This window comes from Anser anser (genome assembly GCF_964211835.1).
Source record: "Anser anser genome assembly, chromosome: 1".
Classification (NCBI taxonomy): Eukaryota; Metazoa; Chordata; class Aves; order Anseriformes; family Anatidae; genus Anser; species Anser anser.
This window is the reverse complement of record NC_139720.1, coordinates 76,886,203-76,906,700: the sequence shown is the minus strand read 5'-3', so window position 1 is coordinate 76,906,700 and position 20,498 is coordinate 76,886,203. Positions and strand designations below refer to the sequence as shown.

The 20,498-nt window shown below is 40.8% G+C and overlaps 1 protein-coding gene across 3 annotated transcripts in view; it reads right to left on the bottom strand.

Annotated features, from left to right (window-relative positions):
* Nucleotides 1-20,498, bottom strand: part of LMNTD1 (lamin tail domain containing 1) — a 213,981-nt gene that overhangs the window by 15,214 nt on the left and 178,269 nt on the right. For all 3 annotated transcript variants that reach the window (XM_083821804.1, XM_083821805.1, XM_083821806.1), the window contains one exon: nucleotides 15,866-15,960. In XM_083821804.1, the coding sequence (XP_083677930.1) occupies nucleotides 15,866-15,960 (95 nt within the window). The remainder of the gene's footprint in view (nucleotides 1-15,865; nucleotides 15,961-20,498) is intronic.

Below are 20,498 nucleotides of genomic sequence, written 5' to 3'. Positions count from 1 at the left end.
TGTTAATGAGAGCACAGTTTTTTTACAGGAGTAACTGCTAAATAGCACATTTAGGTGGGTTGTTCCTCTTTATTTTTAATTACTGAAAAAAAGGGGAGAAATTGGAGTATTTTAACAATGCTCCAGATATCAAGAGGTCAACGTACTAACTGAATGTGGAAGAAAAAACTTTACAGTTTTTTTTTGCTTCATTTTTTTTGCTTAATTTGCTTCTCATCTCAGAAGATCTAGTGGGAAACCACATCTTCCAGGGACTCTCACAAGATCCAAAGTCATGCTACATGGCAGCTCAGATCTCACAAAATGACCAGCACCTCGGGAGCAGAGATGTCCATCCAAGCTAAGGCACTCCTGCTCCCTTCATCCACACATGCATCATCGCTCAGCACATGCTTCACTGTAAGGCCACGTGTTTTAGATGGGGCCTTTTATAAGAGAAGGTTGCATGCCACATTGTGGAAAGAAGTGAATACACATAGGTCCATTACACAAACTGCATCTAACTGCCCTGATGAACAGGCTGTGAACACTGCGCAACTAGATTTTAACTTTACCTTTCCTTTTGCTTCTTATGACCACTCACAATGTAGCTGGCCCCACATAGTCTCAGTTCTGCAATTTATAATAGGTGGGTTTTTTTTGACACATCACAGAAATTATATAGTTCAGTTTCATTTTTGTGAAACACTCATATTTGTCAAGGAAGGAGAAATTATACTGTAGTTCATACAGATATCACGTTCTTTTCTGTGTGTTTTTTCTTTTTTTTCTTCTTTTCCCCTCTTGGGAATGAAATTCTCTCTCCTATCTATTTTTGTCTATTATGCTACAACCTCATTATAGTTCTAGGTGGGCCTGAAGCCAGGAGTGTAATACAGAAGCAGCAAAGAAGGACTGTAACCAAGTGTTTTTCAACATTCCTTTCCCACAGATCCATCAAAAAGGCAGGTATCCTGTCCAAGCTAGCTATATAGGTTCCCTCTCTAGTCTGTGGATACAGGAAGATATCTGTGGATACCTCCAGTGGGAAAGTGATCCAGTCAGTCCTAGACACCTATTTTTGGATAGAATGAATCATCTTCTAGAAGCATGTCTCTCTTTGCTGACTACAGATGGAGCCCAGACTGAGACTAGACATCTAATTTTTTTATGCCAAAGGTTAAATGAAGGAAGTCCTACTCTAAATCACAGCATCATTATGTTTCAATCCAAACAATTTGTTGCAATATCTTCATGGTGTAAAGCCGACACTCTGTCACACAAAGACAATTAGATATAATGATAATGATCCTGAGAATAAAACGTAAAGCACTATTTATTCTAGAAATGCCAATTTTAAAATAGGACTGATCAAGCTTAGGGCAATCTCAGGAAAACTAGGTGTCAATCTTAAACCTTGGCAAAGAAAGCCAGATGCTACCAAGTCATGCTGTGCTTTCGCTCTCTCCTTGAAAATACAGTAAAAGCTCTGGGTATACTTCATACGTTTCTTTGTTATTCCTCATGCTTGGTGCCCAGTATAGTAAATAAAAATTATCTTTATATATAAGATTTAAAGCTCTTAACATGCTGCATTTATATAATTTTTTAGTGCCCCTTCAGTATGTTGAGAAGACAAATCAGTATTAAGAACTGTGTCCCCTCTGAATTGCCTTCTTATGCAAAAAAAAAAAAAAAAAAGGTCAACATTGAATTTGAGTGCATCCCAAACACGTACACAGTGAAGATGACACATGTTGCTTTTATAACAGACCACATCACCGGCCAGGAAGCTCTCTGCTTCATGGAAATGAAAGCCAGGAGGACAGATATCATCTGTGTGTATGGGCACACAGGGCAAGAAAAAAGAAACAGTCTATTAAGATCTAACAGTCTAAGAGTCTAAGAATCTTCCAAAGCTGCTACGCGCCTCTTGGCAGGAGCCTGCCTGCACGTAGCCGCTATGCACCTTTTGCCTTGTGGGTGGAGGCTGGTTTTCTGTCTGCAGCATCTGATGACTCTCCCCACCTCCACTCCAAAGTGGCTGCTTGAGCTGCCTTAATCTTTGCATCACTTCACAATAATAGTGGTGCCAATGATTAGAAAAACAAAAAACAAAAGCACATTAATGAAACAAAACATTCATTTTACAGCCTCCTTCCCCTTTTGCCAGCCAGCTAAAGGCAACTTCAGTGCAGAAGTGTTTTCTTTTCCTCTCAATAAGGTCTTTTCCTGCTGGCGTTCCAGCCAACTCCACTGATTTTTTTTCCTGTCTACCTGAGCTCAAACTAATTAAAAAACGGTCTTTGCAAATGCTCTCTGGAGGATCACCAAACTTGAAGTGAGTTTTCAAGGGAAGGAATACAGTCCCAAAATGTATGACTTATATTCCAGTAGCAAATTCCCATGACTTTGGGTCAGATCCTTTGATGGAGTAGTCTGGCAAGGTTCACTTCTGACAGCAGAGGTACGCTGGTTTATACCAGCTCAAGGTTTCATCCTGCCTTTGTTTACCAAATGAATGCTGAACCTTCAGAAAACAGTGAGGTTAACAAGTCATGCAGCTGCAGTCTTCCGTTTCTGATAGAGAGTTATAAGGGATGTCAATCTCCCTTTCTTCCCTTCCCAGCAGAGTCCTGTCCCACTGGTTGTACATACATGGGGTTCCTTGGAGAGCCTTCTACTCTCATTAGCTTCTCCATTGCTGGGGAGTCATTAGATTTAAAGCAAAAATGGGTAGATCTTGTTCACTCAGCAATAATTACACAAAAATAGAGACCAATAAATTCCTGGAAGATAATTGCTTGTGGTAACAATTGAAACATGAAGTCTGCTGCTCTGAAAAACCAATGCACAAGCTTGTTTCTAGCTAAGGATTCCTTTTAACCAGGAAATTCTTGGAATAGGAAGATTTATGTGCTTCACATCTCTTTGTGCAGCCCTACACAGAGGGAGAGAACCTCAGTGTGCGCACGTGTGCCTGTGTGTACATGCAATATCTCAGAGGATGCCTTTTCAGAACAACCAAATATATGCCACAGCATTAGTATAGAGCATATCTTGTTATTCTGATCACAAATTACAATGGGGACACAGAGCTACTCCAGCTGGGTGTAGCCATTAGTTTACTACCTACTTGGCAGGAGATATACATGGGACTATCTATATGGCACAAGTGGACTATGCACCACAGTGCTTAATTCAGCCATAGAAGTGCTCTAATTTATTGAAATAGTGCAGTTGGATGACACAGAAACTAATCAGGCTAGTGATTCCACTACTCTCTGGAACAAATCACCCCCCTGATTCACCATATCTCTATCTAGCACATTCCTCCATCATTTAGAAGCAATCTCAGTGATATTGAAATCTGCATTGATAAATGGCATTTGAAACTGAAGTTCTCTGTTCTTCCATGGAAGAGACCTAACTAAAAAGTGGCAACGTATTTTCAACCTTGCAACGAGACTTTGTGTTATTCCTGCCAACAGAAACTATTTTACAGTCGATTTTCCCTTTCCTGCCAACAGAAACTATTTTACAGTCGATTTTCCCTTTTCTCCAGACAGCCTATCTGGCACAGGCAGGTCATGCCATCAGTCTGGAGAAATCCAAGTGGTTTCTGGTTCATTGTAGAGCACAGCCTTCATGAATAAAGCAATGCTGAATGAAGTTATACTGCTTCCTCTAGCAGAAACATATCTGTGCCAAGACCTAGCTGATCTGCTAAATCCCAACAAACCTAAGCTGGCTTCACTCGGTGCTGGTGTGGGTGGCTCTATACCACACACCTAGCTGAAGAGGACAGGGTGCGGGTATTTGAATGGCTCAGGGAAAAGTGCACCTGAGACCAGCAGAGCTCATATGCCAATGCCCAGCATCACTCTGGACAACCTGAGCTGGCTCCCTGCTGCGCCACTCAGAGATCTTTCCACAACGCTGCCCACCATAACCTACTGTATGTGTATAACCTCAGTTATTCGATCACTCAGATTTTCCTAGAGACCTCCACTACCACAGATAATGAAGTACCAACTGTCTTTAAAAGGTACTGCAATCTTAAAGATTGTGAGTATTATTTTATAAGGGCTTTCAAGTGCTAGGAAATTCTGGCCATACCCACTGAAATCATGACTTGAAAGTTCGTTTTCCAGCTGCCTGAGCATATGCAACACCCAAAAGGGATGGAAAAACTGGTCAAGGGAAGGCTGTTAGCTCTGGGTGGAGGTGGAGAGTGGAGCAGTGAAGTATCAGCCACTCTTGCTGTGATCCAGTGTCATTCTTCCTCTCCTCTTCCAGAAGAGCCTGTAAGAGGGACAGGGTATTTTGATCCCCAGATCTCTTTAGACCTATGCCATCCAAATGGTGCCAACTGTGAGGATGTTTCCTGGCCCTTGCCTCTCCCTGACAACTCATTTCACAGGGTGTTATCTTTATCACGTGCTTCAACTGTACCAATAAAGGTGGAATAATAGGTAAGGCAACTACTAGGCTTCATTCATTATTAACCAGAAGTGCATCTAAATCAACTAGCTGGAAGTGCTAGCTGGCCCATGACCTCCACCAAAGCATGTGGCATTTCAGTTTTGGGTACCCGGGAATCCAATGCTACCACTTTGGGGCAGGACAGAGCTGCTTAAGTTGCATTCGCAAGGAGGTTTACATTAGACAGAAGCTTTATAGCCATGTGTGTTTAAATAGTTTGAAAACGAGAGTTTGTAGAAATGTTCTATGGTGTATCCTCTTTAGCATTTCCTTTTGGAGAAACTGGCAGAAAAGCCAAAGGATATGGTTTCGACAAAACCAATGAAATCATGGAAACAATGTCAATTCACTGTGGTTTGTGGTTGTAGTGAGTGATGCCATCATACAATCACAGCAAACCACAGAGCATGTAATTTAGTGAAATGTGGCATAGTTATATGGTGAAAATATTTGTCATGTAATAGAAATGGTTGAAACAATCAGATGCCTCTTTGTGTGCTGAGACTTCTTTGCAGCACAGTGCTCTGCTCACTGAATCAATTAACTCTGTGTCTACAGGTTTCTGCGGTAAAACCTCACTTTACAGGATGAACATGACTAGGTGCACCTCAGCCCTGCACGTTACTTTTCCATTTGCAGGGTGTTTTTACGGGCCCAGACTTTGCTGAGGACACAGTGTTCTGGCCCCAAAGGACGTGTCTTCACAATACATTTCAAGTGAGACTGCATCTGCTCTTTTGGAGAGACACAAGTCTAATAGGCAATCTGCTTGATTTATGTACCATGAAGTATGATTAGAGTGTGGATAAGATCCTCATTCATTACCTAATTTCTTTGAAATGATGAACCTGGTATGTTTGTTATGAGATCCTAAACCAAGAGTAAAAGGACTTTTTCAAGGCTGGCTTTAAGCCTGTATTTAGCAAATCCTTTCTTGTTTTCGTTCATCAGATCTGTGAGAATGCTGTAGAATGATTTTTTTCCCCTTTCTAAACAAATAATATATATATTTTTTCACATTACATAATCTCTCTTGCTTCAGGTACTTTAAAATCATGCATCATTTAAACTTCACAAAGGCATTACACCCTGGATTCAAATGGATAAACTGAGGTAAATGGGAAGCGAAGCAATTTCCTTGAGAGGCTGAGCTGAACGTACAAGTCCAGATCTTCCATTGTGTTTAACTAGCACACTGCAGATCCTTAAGCATTCTTCATTTTCCTGGAGTGAAGAATCAATGCCATCATCAAAATGCACTGTAAGGGAATACAGTATGTTGTTGACAAAGACACATTGTCCAGAGACTTCAGTTTTATGAAGTTGCACTGAAGAAAGGAAAAGCAATATTTTAAGAGCACAGAGGCATAACTTTAAAGAAGTAGCTCTCTGACTGGGGAGAACCTTTATGCAAGGGATGTTTAGGAGCTGATCCAAAGTCTACTGAAATTTCACACTAGCTTAAATAAAGCTTGAATAAGGACCTAAACTGCTGTATTATGCAGATATTTCTCATGTTTAGGAAGTGACAGATCATTCTGTGCATAGCTTAAATGAAAGAATAGGAGCAGCAAAGGGAAATAATATCTGTAAAAACAGAGCAAGGAAATGGTGGAAGATCATTCATTTGTCACTTTCTCTTTTAAAAGAAGACAGTCAGAGAGGAATGAGAAAACAGTAACTGGGAAATGAGGTGCATTCCAGATCTGAAAAGGCAGTGTCCATAAAAGAAGAGAAATCTAACAGAATATTCATGGAGAATTAATCTCTCTCCCTCTCTCCCCTGCCAATTTCTCTCTAGGTATATACATATCTTTATCTAACATTAAATATATGTACTTTTAAGCTATTAGGAATTTTAAAGAAAAGTTTGACAGTTTCCATGTGATTTCTATTTGTGTTACTGAAGCTATTTATTAAAAATCTTTTAAATACACTCTACTAGTCTCTATGCCTACTCCTCCACTGAGGCAAAACAGCATTTGTCCCCTGAAATCAGACCAACATCACAGACTTACAAGAGGGCAAGACCTCATGATGTTGGGTGTATAATGACTGCCATTTTGCAGTATTCGGAGGTGCTGTAGAGCACAGCACCAGTGCACCGCTGTCTGAAATGGGGAGGGACTGCAGCAACTGGGAAGCATGACACAGCAAAGGAAAACAGTGTGCTGTAAATCTGTGTTGCCATTGTGGCAGTTGCTTGGGACTAGGAGAAGGTAGTAGCGGACTTTCTTAGCTGCGTTAAAATTTTTGAGCCTCTGCTGCTAAGTTTTACCCAAACTTTTCCCAAAGTTTCAGTAATAAAGCCTAAGATTAAGATATTTTTCTTAGAGGTGGCATGGTCGATAGAAGCGTGCCTCAGTAAATGATATTGCACGCCATGGGGAGTTCTTGCCTCTCCTTTAGCTGATGCTATGGTCAAGGTCACTGTTTGGTTAGTTGGAGGTTGTTTTTTATATATATTGAATATAACGTAGAATCCACACAGGACAGAAGAAGCAGCTTTTTTTTCAGATCTAGGCTGGAGCTGCCAAATTCAGAGCCAGACTCCCAGCTGGCACACAACATACACTGAAGTCAATCCATTTTCAGCCAAGAAACACAGCCTCGGGTTTTTGCTTCCTTCAGGAAAGAAGAGGGGAGACAATCTGGGTCTTGTTTTTTTGCTACTACAAACTATTAGTTGTTGAGACTGAATTTAAACTATCCACAGGCTGCATGGCTTTATATGAATTATTAGTGTTATTTACTCTCTGCTGAGCTCTGATACTTACTCAGGGAGACATGGAGGGCTACACTTCCCTAGAAAACATAATTCCACTCTTTCCCTAGGCTTTGCAGAAAAATCACAAAACTGGCATCAAGAGACTTGAGCTCTAGTGAAGGTGATGCCACACACCTTGTTGGAAGTGTTACTCCTGCTGTGTTTAACAGAGCATTGCCCATTCAGCTCAGAGAGTGTGTGAATAAATTGTTTGTGAATTTAGAGTACACCTGGGTTTTTGTATATGATGTGATATGTCTGCTGCTGGCTGATTAGCTGGCCTGCTGCAGCCAACTTCAAATATGAGAAGCCAGACCTTGACTGAACGAGATATAAGTTAGATGATTTCCGTTGCCCTGTATTGTGGCTTTGCTCTGTGTTCCTCTTTATCCTGTTTTGGCAACTCCATCCTCATACTGCAGATGTGGAGCAGGACTCACCACACGTGAATGCCCTCCAAAGTGAGGAGTGGGAGGAGGTATGCTGGAGGTACCCCCTCGAGCTCCCCACGACCCTTCAGACCAGAACTCAGAACATACCCACCTCCCCACCTCTTTCACCCCAGTCCCCTGCACTTTATACGGCCACTCCTAGACCGCTGTAACACCTCGATTCAGCACTCCTCAGGGGACTGGAGAGACCCCAGCCATTATTTACATGGGACTAGGACAAGATGGGGTCAGGGAGCCTGTTTAAATTACCCTGACTTTGAATGGCTGCCCTACAGACTGCAGTATTGCCTAGGCTCCCCAAAGAACAGCGAGCTTCATTGCTGCTCACCACTTTTTATTAAAGGTGCAATCACAGCTTGAAACTCATATAAACCATCCGACTCCCTGGAGGATAAAAATAAAAGGGGAAAGCTCGCAGACAATCTATAAATCGTAGCTGGTAATGTACCGGTACATTTGTACTGCATGTATTTGTAATATCCTCTTGATAGCATACATTGCAAATTCATCTGCGTAACTGACATATTTGTGAAAATTAGGACCTGTTCGGAAATCACTCAAGGCCAAAGTTTATTGGATAATTCACTCACAACAAATAACTCACCCAGTGTTATGAACATGTGATATAATGTGCTTATTTGGTGACCTCTGTGAATCATTAGTTGCCCTTAACCCCACTCTTACTGCAGTGTTGTTTACCCTCAATAAAATTACCATGCAGCTGGCATTAATTGTTATTGTTTTTGATACTCTCAGTGGAGGCACTTACAAATGAAATGGTACAGAGACTACAATATCATGAAGGCTTTTCAGCACTCTAGCAAGACAATGAGAGGAAACTTGTCCTGCCATTTCTGGAGCTCCATCTGTTTTGTGGATAAAAGTTATCCACGGCTTGGACCAGCTTGGAAACTCCAAGGAGCCCTGTGTTTTGCATGCACTGAAGCTTAATGAATTTTGCAAACTAGAAAGGCAAAAACCACAATTAAAATATTTGATGATGCACCACCAAAATGATGTAGTTCACCTATTTTGAATTGGAAGTTTAGGCTTGCGTATTTGTAATAACACTTCACAGATGGCTACTACATGTTCTGAAGCTGTGCATTGTGAAAACAATGAAGAGAAGATCTGATGCCTTTCTGGATTGAAATTTCTGGGTTTGCAGAATAGCTAACTGAGAATGATCAAGATTTTGCCGTGGCCAAATTAGCTTTGTTTAGATTGCAAGACTCAGTGTGTGTAAACAATAAAAATAAATAAACAGAGGTGAGAAAATCAAAGAGTATGAAGGGAAGTGACGACAACAAAAAAATCCATTCTCTGCAAACATAGCTCTCAGACTCCAGTCCCATGCACGTGCAGAGAGCACAATGCATGTCTTTTACGCCTCCTGCCTCGTGTCATGAGAGGCTCTCTCCAGTTTGCTGCCTGCACCTCTAACTCTTGTTCCTGCAATTTCACAGACTGAAGAAACAGCTGCTCCCAATTTATTTAGTCATCATTAGCCAGCACAATCACCTACCCGTGATCACTGGGCCAGCAATACAATGTTACAGGCTTATAAAGCACCTTCTGCACCACGTGTCATTTTGAATGTGCACACATGTACTGTTTCTGTACAATTCTGCAAGAACTGGTTACAAAGCTGAGATAGATGGGACTGACCTTTCCAAAATGTAATTCATAATTAAAGAAAAGAGAGAAGCTACCCTCTGTCTAGTTTCTAGCTTGCAGCTATTTGTTACGCTTATGTTTGGCCTACCCTGTGAAATGGTCCAGTACATGGTACAACAGCTGCAAGGAAAGCAAATGACAATAGAGACCCCTAAAACTAATGTCAGCTAATGAAATAAAGCTATTTATAGAATTTAGTTACCTCTCAGCTGTTTAACAGGCTGCAGTTCAGGTTACTTTGGTATAAATAGAAACCAAAAGTAAGGTTGTGTTATGATGGAAGAAGACACCAGTGTCATTCTACTGTAAATGATGTCTGCTCGAGTGAGAGAAAAGGCTGTATACAAAGAACAGAAAAGCACAAGTCCTATGCTTTGAAAGTCAAAAGAGGCATGTAAAATAATACACCTCCTGTTGATTAAGTCATACTGATCCCTTTGAAGAAAGTATGGAAACTAAACTCACAAAGCTTTCAGTAATTAACTTACCAAATCACTGTATGTATGGAGTGTATCTATGATTTCAGTGGATTTCTGTGTCTTTATTGCTAGCCAGCACAGTGATCTTGCAGCAGCTGCCAGGCTGGCAATGCAATTTGCATCCTTGCTTTTGTGGGACCACACAGGATTTCCAACATGCACACAGGCAGTGGCCCTGCAAAGCTCTGCAAAAACTGTTGTCAAAGCCAATACCAATGAGAAACGAGATGTAAATCAAAACATTTTAAAGGGAGAAACTACAACAAATAGTTGGAAGAGACTGAAATCCACACACTTAAGGAAGAGACAGTAACTGCCTACAGGAGGGTAGATTGATGAAGTAGCTAGATAATGAGGTGGGAAGAAACAAGGAAGGGGAGCTAATGAGGGAATCTAGGACAGGAGCCAGTCAGAAAAGATAGGAAGTGTCTGGTCAGAAATATCTGAAAACATACCTGGAGGACACCAAGCCTTGCTAGCAGAATTGCCACGCAACGCATTGAGAGAACAAGACGGGATGGAAGGTGAAGCTGTAATTCCTCAGGGATGTAAACTGAGGTTGCACAGGAGAGTCTAATTCTGGCATTTCCAGACTTCTGTGCACACAGTTCCTTATTTCTCCTCTTAGTTACATCCCACTTAGCACTGACAGAGACACTTCAAAATGGGCCCTGAGCAGAGCAGATAAAGTTGGTACAGCAAAGTGATGATATACTGAGTAACAGAATATATGTACAGACTACTATATAGTCATCCTTTCAGAGTTTATGACTTGAGATTTGAAACTGTAAAGATGTACCCAATGACAAATTTATTTTGGCTTTAAGTTTTGCTATGAATGTTTTGCTCAGCATGGTGGGGAAGGAAAGATCTGTCAAAAGTACAGCCCTTCCGTAAGGTTCTGGGAATGCTTTTTCTTTTGGCAAGGTTACAAAGTGGGCTTCTGCAGTGCGCCGAGATTCACCAGAACCTTTCCTGTCTTTCTAAACTCTATTATATCTACTACATTGCCAATAACTGTGACATAAATAGCATGGGATTTTACTTTGCTTTTAGAGCTCTATCTAAAGGAAATGTGCAGTGATACATGGACTTGTACCAACTCTCTGGGTTTATGCTCAGTAATATCAACCTACAGATTGGGCAATACATTTTAAAAAAGCTGTCAAGTCCATAGGGGAGTTCACTGTGTGTTTTAGTGTCTCCTGCATGGAGCATGCAGCAAAACTGAGATTCACCATGTATTTTGTTTAACAGAAAAAGAAGCAGACTAAAAGAAAACAGGGCATTCTCCATCCACAGTGTATTTCCTGTATAGTCCTGTGATTGTGCAGTTATTGCAGAATTGAGTCAGATCTGCACTTCTGTTGTTTGGCACTTACACCTGAATACTCCCACTGTCAGTCATCACTGCGAAGTGAAGTGTTTAGGGCCTAAACCCATGAGTGAACAGGGTTGATGCATGTAATGTAAGATTAGATGTAAGAACTGGTACCTGGATGCTGGCAAGGCTCCACATGTGTCTTCTGTGCACACACGTTTCCATGCAAGAATACAATATCACTTAATAAGCGTATTTGCTAGAGATTTTTTAATACACTCATTCTTCAAGCTACTAAAATTCTGTAATGAACAACAACAGATTTCTCCTGTCCTACATCTAAACACTAATTAGAGCCTGAAATTCACCTTCAGAGGGAATAACTCTATTCTCTTAGCAACTCTTACAAACCACTGAAGAGCCACTAGGCTCACCTTCTCCTTATTTCTGTGAAGTCCTGTACACAAGCCAAGGGACCTGTTTACAACTTCTCCGACCTCTCCTGAAGCCAGAGTGCAGTTAGTGCAAATATCACCTGGGACACCATCAGTTCTGTGCTGCTGTTTCTAACCACTATATAAGCAGGCTGATGAGCAGCTATGTCATAACTGGTTTGGATGCACTGCCTATAGCTGTAGCATATACATAGACATAAGCCTAAGACCAAAATCCAGCCATCCCCATGCCATCAGCTTGTTTTTCAGAACTACTTTTCTTCTTCTATAACAGTTAAGCATTTTCTGGAACAGTCTCCTTCATTAAAGAGTATGACAAAATACAGACTGGTCTTTCCCAACATTACTTAAATGGGATAAAACTGGATAGAGAATTTCCGTGCCATGTAAAATGTAGTAAATATGAAGGATCAGAGATAAGGTGCAGACTTAATATCCTGGTTTTGGAACACCTTGATTTATCCTACAGATGGGATTTATCCTATCCTATCCTGTCCTGTCCTGTCCTGTCCTATCCTGACCTTCAAAACAAACCTGAGGAGGGGTGTGAAGAACTGAATAGGATAGCATTACACCAAGCCTGTCCTCACAGGTCTTTAGAACTGCCTGGTTTTATTTTGGGGTGCTTGACACTCAGTTCGTACAAGAAGTAATACTGCTAGCCTTGGAGACAAAAGTTCTTAAATTCATAAATCTACAATGCAGGGTACGTAGTTGAAAAGAGTACTTTTATGTTACCCATCTAAATTTTCTTAACATTGCCCCATTTGCCTCCCTTCTAGTGCCCATACAGTCAATTCTTTGCTGTTGGGATTGCTACTAACACCCCACAAAGTGGTGGGTTCTCTGCTAGGGACTAAACTGAGACCTATGAACATGTCCCACATGGGTTGCAATCTGCTCACGACAACTTGGTCATAACAATCCATGCTGCTGACACACAGGTGAGAGAGCCTTGACAATTAAATCCCAGTCATTAGCATCCCCACGGCTGTAGCCACTTAGTCTCAGCACTGGGCTTGACTGCAAAGGTATTTGCACTGTAGTGGAAGGAAATAAATAAATAATAAAAAAAAGGTACTGTCTGCTCCATCATCTCTCTGACAGTAATCTGGAGTGTCACTTGTTCCTGAGCTATTCCAGACAACCTGAAATGCACTGAGGAGGATATCAAGAGTAGTTCTGCATGAGTATTCTGACAATTGACTGTGTGCCTGTGCCCAGCTTGTCTGGATTGTTTCCATTACGTTGCCTCAGAACATAACAATAGGTACTGCAGAAAAACCAAACAGAAAGGCAGGTGGATTGCTTATCAACCACAGGACCTTGCTGACTCGAACTCTAGATTTAAAATATATATGCACCCGTTCACTAAGACTCCTCATGATAAAGAATTGCGGGGACTGCAACGGTGGAGAAAGGGCTCCTTCTCCCCCACACCTGCAAGCACACAGGCTTGCAGATAAGCTAGTCCCTTCTCCCACCCTCTGGTTTCTGGTAGCTGTCATCTCTACTCTGCTTTTTCTTACCCACAAAGCAGAGAGCTGCACAGGGATGGACAGCTACACTTCTCATCTGGCCCCATCAAGTAATCAAATGTCACTTCTCAAATATCCTAAGCTTTCCCCATACTTACTGAAATAGAAACGATTACTTTTCTGTTCAGAAAAAAGGCACGTCTTGCCTATTTAATTCCAAGGGTAAATCCTCTTGATTACTGGAATCAGGATTCCTCAATATCAGATTTCAGGGGGGAAAACAGGAGTTTCATGTCATTCTCAAGTCACCTGAGTTCAGTTCACACTCACAGACATTCCCATACGTTGACTAGATAGCAAAAGACATGTTGCCTATAGGAGGTCTTTAGTAAGGTGGTCTGTGTGGAAGAACTTCCTAGTACAGCTGTATGACTGAAGTTATAGTGTTTTAGCTGCTTCTATAGATATTCACTTCAAAATAAAGAGGATTATTTTCTTGTTTAGGTTGTGCCATGTTGAAAGTGACACAGACAAAAAAAGGACACTCTTGTTGGGAATAAGACTGCTCATATAGTAGGCATCCAGTGATTTAATTTAGCCTGTTCCCATTTCCAATGTAAAAACTACCTTTTTATGGGATCAAACCTTCTATGTTTCTGAGTCAGCAGTCTCTGGAGTCTTGGAATTTCCTGTCTACTATATGATTTCATGATTGAGAAGTTAGGACTACATGGGCATTATGATTGTTTCTATAAGAACATAAGACCACAGTAAGTCAAAAGACTTTCCACTCAAATGTTGTCTTAATAATAACTTTTTACAGCATCACAATACATAATAACATTTGGGAAAAAAATTAACAACTGTCTATAACAATCACTAGCAGTACAATATATAAAGTTATCGTTATTCTTTGAGGTAATTAGGACATGGATTTGCATGTGCACGAGAGGCCACACTGCAAAGCTACACTTGAGTCGTATCTTCACAGGTGCTGTATGCACCTCACTTTCAGAAGCACATCCCACAGTCCCGTATGCTGTAGCAAACTGAACTCTTCTCCTATTCTTTCTCCTGTGCAAGAGCTTATAGATCTGGAGCTTATAGATCTGCTTATCTCTATCTCTACTGGTTCAGATAATTCAGCCACACAAAATGGGTAAGTGACTAGCCCAAATGAGAGCTTCCCTTGGGATTTAAGCTTGTGCTCTTGACAGTCTGGCCTGATTGAAAGCATAACTCTATCACGTAAAAAGATTTTGCATGTGGATGAATAAGTTTTGATAGGGATACCTGAAGGAAAGCTTGACTCAGCCATGAAGCAAGGATGTATTTGTAGGGCTTCAAACCAGGGTTTGATGAGCTGCTACAAGTCAGCTAAGCTAGTGCCAAGCCAAAATTTTAACATACTGTAATCTGAAGTATTCTCTTAAATCTGTTCAGTTTTGTTTGCTGAAACTAAAGCAAGTCTGTACTTCATCTCATTTTCATTTGCTCTGACAGAACTGTGTGTGCACAGTCAGTCACTGCTGATAATATTACATGTCCCAGGATGTTTTCTGAGCTGTGAAGCTCTTACAGTGCGAACCAACATCAAGCCCATACTACTAAGGGCTTCCTCCTCATAAAGCTCTAAAACGCCACTTAGTTGTCTTTGGCTATTCTAATAGTTCCACTAAACCCTGACTATCATGTAGCAAACCTAGAGATTAGCAAGCAAGTTACTTGGTCATAGTTTTCTTGGGTGGCCAACTCACTTTACTTTAGAGAGTTTCTCAGGAACTGTGTTAGTCTTAATCAAAAAGCATTTAATCTAGTGTCACTGAGAAAAACATTAATTCACTGTACTTCTAAAGTACCTCTCATATCAAGATAGAAAAGCCTTTTCACAAGCACTGCTGACTCACCGTGCCCATAGGAGATATGTGTTATTGCAGTCATTTTACACTTCACGTATACAGTGAGCAGATAGGCACAAGCAGTAATCATGCAGTTTCTTTTCTTCTTTCTACCTGATGTGTATAGGCTGGCTATTCTTACTATTATTAATTATACACCATTCTAAATGTATATAGCACTTTGGAGAACATTAACCATTTTGAGTAATATCAATACATAAAGTATAAATCTGTAATTAAGGCCATAATAATAAGTGCATAGCTTGATGGGAAAAAATGCACCAATTATTGCAGCTTAAATAACAGAACCTGAGAAGTAGAGATAGGCAATGTGAATACTTAACATTTCACAAGACATTTCCAACATCTGCATATTTATGGGTATTTTGTACAAATAAAAATACAGAGAAAAAAGCAAAACACCTGACTTCAGGAGATGAGTCTAGAAATCAAGAAGTTTGAGAGAGGAATTCACAACAACTCAAACTAGAGGGTCTACACACTTACAGGTGAGGGCTTCAGAACAGACACACCAGGTCTTTAAGTAGGGTAGTGCCTTCTGTTTCCTAGATAGAACAGTGTAACTAAATTACAACTTTAAGCAAAGGTAAGATGCAAACATAAACTTCTCTAGACTTACATGTGTGTAGCTGTGATTAAGTTGTATTACCCAAACCCAGATACTTTGTATTTGTAGTTCTGGCATAGGTCTTACTCACCAAAAGAAAATTAAAAGTATTTCCAGCAAAACAGATCAACTCTTCTATTCAGAATTGTGGTTTGTTCGTTGGTTTAAAAACTCTACAGTTCTTTTCTTTGTTTTCTTGTTGCTGTTTGTTTCTATTGAAAACAGAGTCATGGAAACTTTACTCACCCTTGCTGACCGAGTAGGCCTTCTTCTGCATTCCCCCCTCTCGCAGCTGGGAACTGAAGGATCTTTCCTCCGGCTAATTCCTGCATACAGAGTGCCTGTTGATGACAACAGTCATTATTTCCACACATTTACTTTAAAAAGAAAGTCAGTTTAGGAAACAAGCATGCTAATAACAAAAACCCTGTTTCCTCTGACTTTATGGAAGAACTTTTTAAATAAAAGCCACTCTGGGAAAAATACACAATAATATGCAAGGTCACTAGCTGTCTCTAAGATACCTTTACTTTAAAGGATCAATCTCTCTCTTGCAGGATTTTCAGTTGAACTGGATTTCAGTAAGCCAGAATCACAGTTGCATTGGCTGTCCATGAACAAAACGTACTTCTCAAAAGCTTTAGCAGCCTCTGAACAGAGATCACGTCTTTTTTTCTCCTCACTGTCATTTTCCCTCCACTTGATGCTCTCAGACTATCTGTCTTATACCATTTCTGCAAGTCTCACTGGAAAAATCATCATGTCTTTGGATCCCTGTTGCCACTGTCTGCAGTTCTCCATAAATTCCTGGCAGGCAGGGAACAAGAATTTTTACTCCTTGACCCTGGATTTCTGTCAGTTCCTTGAGCTGTGTTCAAACCTAATCTCAGCCCTGGACATACTTTTACCATAGAATCACCTTTTAAATGGCTCCATGTTTCCACTGTCATGAACACCACCTTTAAGCAAGTTCACTTGGAGATTTCATAAACGCTGGGTATTGTTATTATATCAGAGCAATTTCCAGAAGTGGATCTCTGGACTCTATCACTCCCTTATATGACTTGGTCACAGACTGAATGCTGTAATGGGTGACAAGAAGATAAAGGGCCATCCTTAGTCATGGCTTCTTGAAGGTCAGGTTGTTCTGCCAAAATTATCCAGGAGAGAATTGCTTTTTCACAAGCCATCCTGACACTTGCAAACACAGTTTTCCCATAGCGATCAGCTTGCAAGAGAAGCAAAGGACAATAAATGTACCTTTTATTCAGACAGCTCTGCTGATATTTCCAGGGGACATGTGTGCTTAGAAGTGCTCACATCTCAAAAGCACTGAAACTCTCCAGATTTATCTCTGAGTGGCAGCCAGAGTTTGCAAGTGCCAAATGTGTTAGCACTTCTCAGCGCAGTGATGACGTTTGGGCTGGGAAGTGATGCTAATATACATGAAGCAGGTCAGTGTTGCTGACTTTCTGAGGCTGTAGACAGGATACCTGCTACACACACCTTACCATCACCTCTGGACACCTACATCAACAGTGGCAGGGGTATTTTGGTTTCTTGCAGTCTTAAGAAAGTCTCTCACCAACCTTTACCTCTCCTCCTTCTCAACAAAACCATGGATAAATCCTTGATTTGTTTTCAGTGTCACTGGGGTACTCATAATGTAGCTCATACTGAAACAGTGAGTTGAAAGAACACTGCTTGCTTATGTTATTCAAAGATATTGTACATAATGTAATTTATTTCATGTTTTCTATATTTGATAACAAAGAATTATTATTTATCTCTTTGGTTTGCCCAAGTTTTTCCCTCCTACAAAATTTTAAGTCAGAATAACTTTTTTTTTTTTTTTTTTACCCTAGAGCATCAGAGATACACAAATGCACATTACATCAGTGGTTTTTAAGCAGTAAACAACAAATAGATAAGGAAATAATTCTGACAGACTGGCATCCTGCCTGGCAGGTAGGGAAGCATACTGTCAAGTCATAAGATATCATGGCTGAGAAAGCAGCAAAAAAGAAACCAGAATTCCTATGGTTCTGACAAAATGATGGTAGAGCATTTGGTACCTAATAAATGATGTCAGGATACTTTCATAGCTTTCTGCTAACAGAATTGTTTTCTTTACTGGATCATCCTCTTCCACAGCTACACTGACCCTTTGAATTCTAGATTAAGTTTCTAACCCAGTGAGAAACTGAAAAGTCTTTTTAAGGTTTTGAAGGCTACAGAAGAACTTAAGCTGGCAGAGGGCACATAAACACACAGGTGCAGACTAGTGGAGCACATGGCTGTCAGCCGGAGTGAATGACATTGTACTGAACAAGCTGAGATCACAGAATCACAGAATCACAGAATCGGAGGGGTTGGAAGGGACCTTGAAAGATCATCGGGTCCAACCCCTCTGCCAAAGCAGGCTCCTTAGAGCAGGCTGCCCAGGTAGGTGTCCAGACGTGCCTTGAATATCTCCAGGGAGGGAGACTCCACAACCTCCCTAAGCAGCCTGTTCCAGTGCTCTGTCACCCTCACCGTGAAGAAGTTCTTTTGCATATTGGTGCGGAACTTCCTGTGCTCTATCTTATGGCCATTGCCCCTTGTCCTATCCCCACAAACAACTGAGAAGAGGTTGGCCAAATCCCTCCGTCTCCCACATCTCAGGTATTTATACACATTGATAAGATCCCCTCTCAGTCTTCTCTTCTCCAGGCTGAACAGACCCAGGTCTTGCAGCCTTTCCTCATAGGGAAGATGCTCCAGGCCTCATATCATCTTTGTGGCCCTCTGCTGGACTCTTTCCAGGAGTTCCCTGTCTTTTTTGTACTGGGGAGCCCAGAACTGGACACAGTACTCCAGGTGAGGCCTGACCAGGGCAGAGTAGAGGGGGAGGATCACCTCCCGTGACCTGCTGGCCATGCTGCTTTTAACGCATGCCAGGATCCCATTGGTCCTCTTGGCCACGAGGGCATACTGCCCTCATGGTCAACCTGTCATCCACCAAGACCCCCAGGTCCTTCTTTCTTGACGGAGGTGCCTTCCTTTATGTCTTAGTAATGATAAGCACAATTCATAGATCCGCACTGGTCAGCTGATCTACTGGAGAAAGTAGCTGACTTAATTTCGTACCATAGGATATTACTGTAATATCTTGTTTGACCTCTTGCTACTCAAAAAGTGCATCTGTGTTTGTACATCATTTACACTGGCCGATGTTGTTGCTCGGCCTTGTCTGTAATATGTCAGAGACCTAAGAGAAAAAAGAGAAATCTGCAAACGTTTTTCATTGTTTACTGGAAATTACATGGGTGGTCCCACAGTCTACAGAAGTCCTTGGGCAAGTAAAGAGAATGAATGCCTCATGATATGAGTGCATCTTGTCTCATCTGACTCTTTTTTTCTGGGGCAAAAAGCATGAGAACTGCTGGGAAAAAAAAGAATACTAACAGGCTTGCTCCATTTGCTAGAGAAGAAGGTTGTAGGAATTGGCTCATTTTCACTGAAAAATGTGTGCTAAATACATTTCTTGTCTGCAGGTTCAATTTGCCACTGAAAGCTTAATTAACGCTCCCCAGCAACAGGGAAACATTCAGATTCACAAAATACATTGGTCTTGGCTGAGGCTTCAAAGTGTTCTCTATACAATACGCTCCATGGCTATTTTTAAACTCCTTGCGAAGTTCACAGCTGAGCTTTTGATTCAGAGTGAAATTCATCATCAACAACAACAACAAAAATATCATCACAACAATGTGTTTCTGAGGAAAAAGGGAGGTGTATGATGAACCTGAAATGCAAGGAGCTTGGCTTAAACACTGTGACTTATGGCAGGAGCAACTTTTCCCCTTCTATCAGTCTAAGAAAAAGGGGATACTTGGAAACCAAAGAGATAGTTCAAAGATTAATTAATAGACTCTAAAGAAAAGATAGCAAGAAATGGATAATTCGTGAGTTTTTTTTTTTTGTTGTCAGCAGCAAAGAAAACTGTACACAGCCTCAGGAGGGACTCAGAAGCCAAAGTGGAGGAACCATAATGTGCCAGCTGAAATTTCATATTGGTGGATAGATGCTGAGAGGAACAGCCACTACATACCCTACCATTGTCTCATCAACTGCAAGGACTCAGAGTAAAGCTACAAGAGTAACTGGGACAGGGTAATGCAACTCCTGTTCTGTAGCAGTTAGAAAGGACAAATGCTGAGTTGCAAAAGGAGAGGCAAGGCAGACTTCTCTAAACACCATCATGTCACCAAATGTACTTTGTTCTGTACTGGAATATTGCAGATTGCTGCCATTAACATCCAAAAAAAGGGGCCAAAAAGATAATGTTTGATTGTTACAGAGGAGAGCTAGGAGCTAGAAAGAATACATAAGAGAAATGAAATACTTTAAGCTAATAAGCAAATATCATCAAACTATCATCTGTGAGGTCCATTTCTTTGCAGTTTTGAGTGAGCCTTTGTACTTCTGGGATATGATCATATACTAAACTGATTTTGAAAAGCAAAATTAAGTATCTGAGAGGAAAATGTAAAAATACCTTGAATCACTAATTTGATTCAATAGCATTGACCTAACATTGCTATATTATGGCATTAGGAAAATAAATATCCTACTTAATAATGATTAAAAGTGTGTTTGCAGCAGAAAATAAACGTGAAGTTAGCAACACTGATTTCTGTAAGTCTCTGATATTAGAAAGCATTTATGAACAAGTTGAAGAGTCCTTTCTGAACAGGGAAGCTTTCGTGAACCAAGAACTAAGCAAGACTGTATTTATCCATACTACTGTGTACTGCAGTTGCTCACAGTTTTGAAGCAATGAAAGAAAAATCAAAAGAAAAAATAATAATAAAGTAGTCGTATATTCAAAAACATC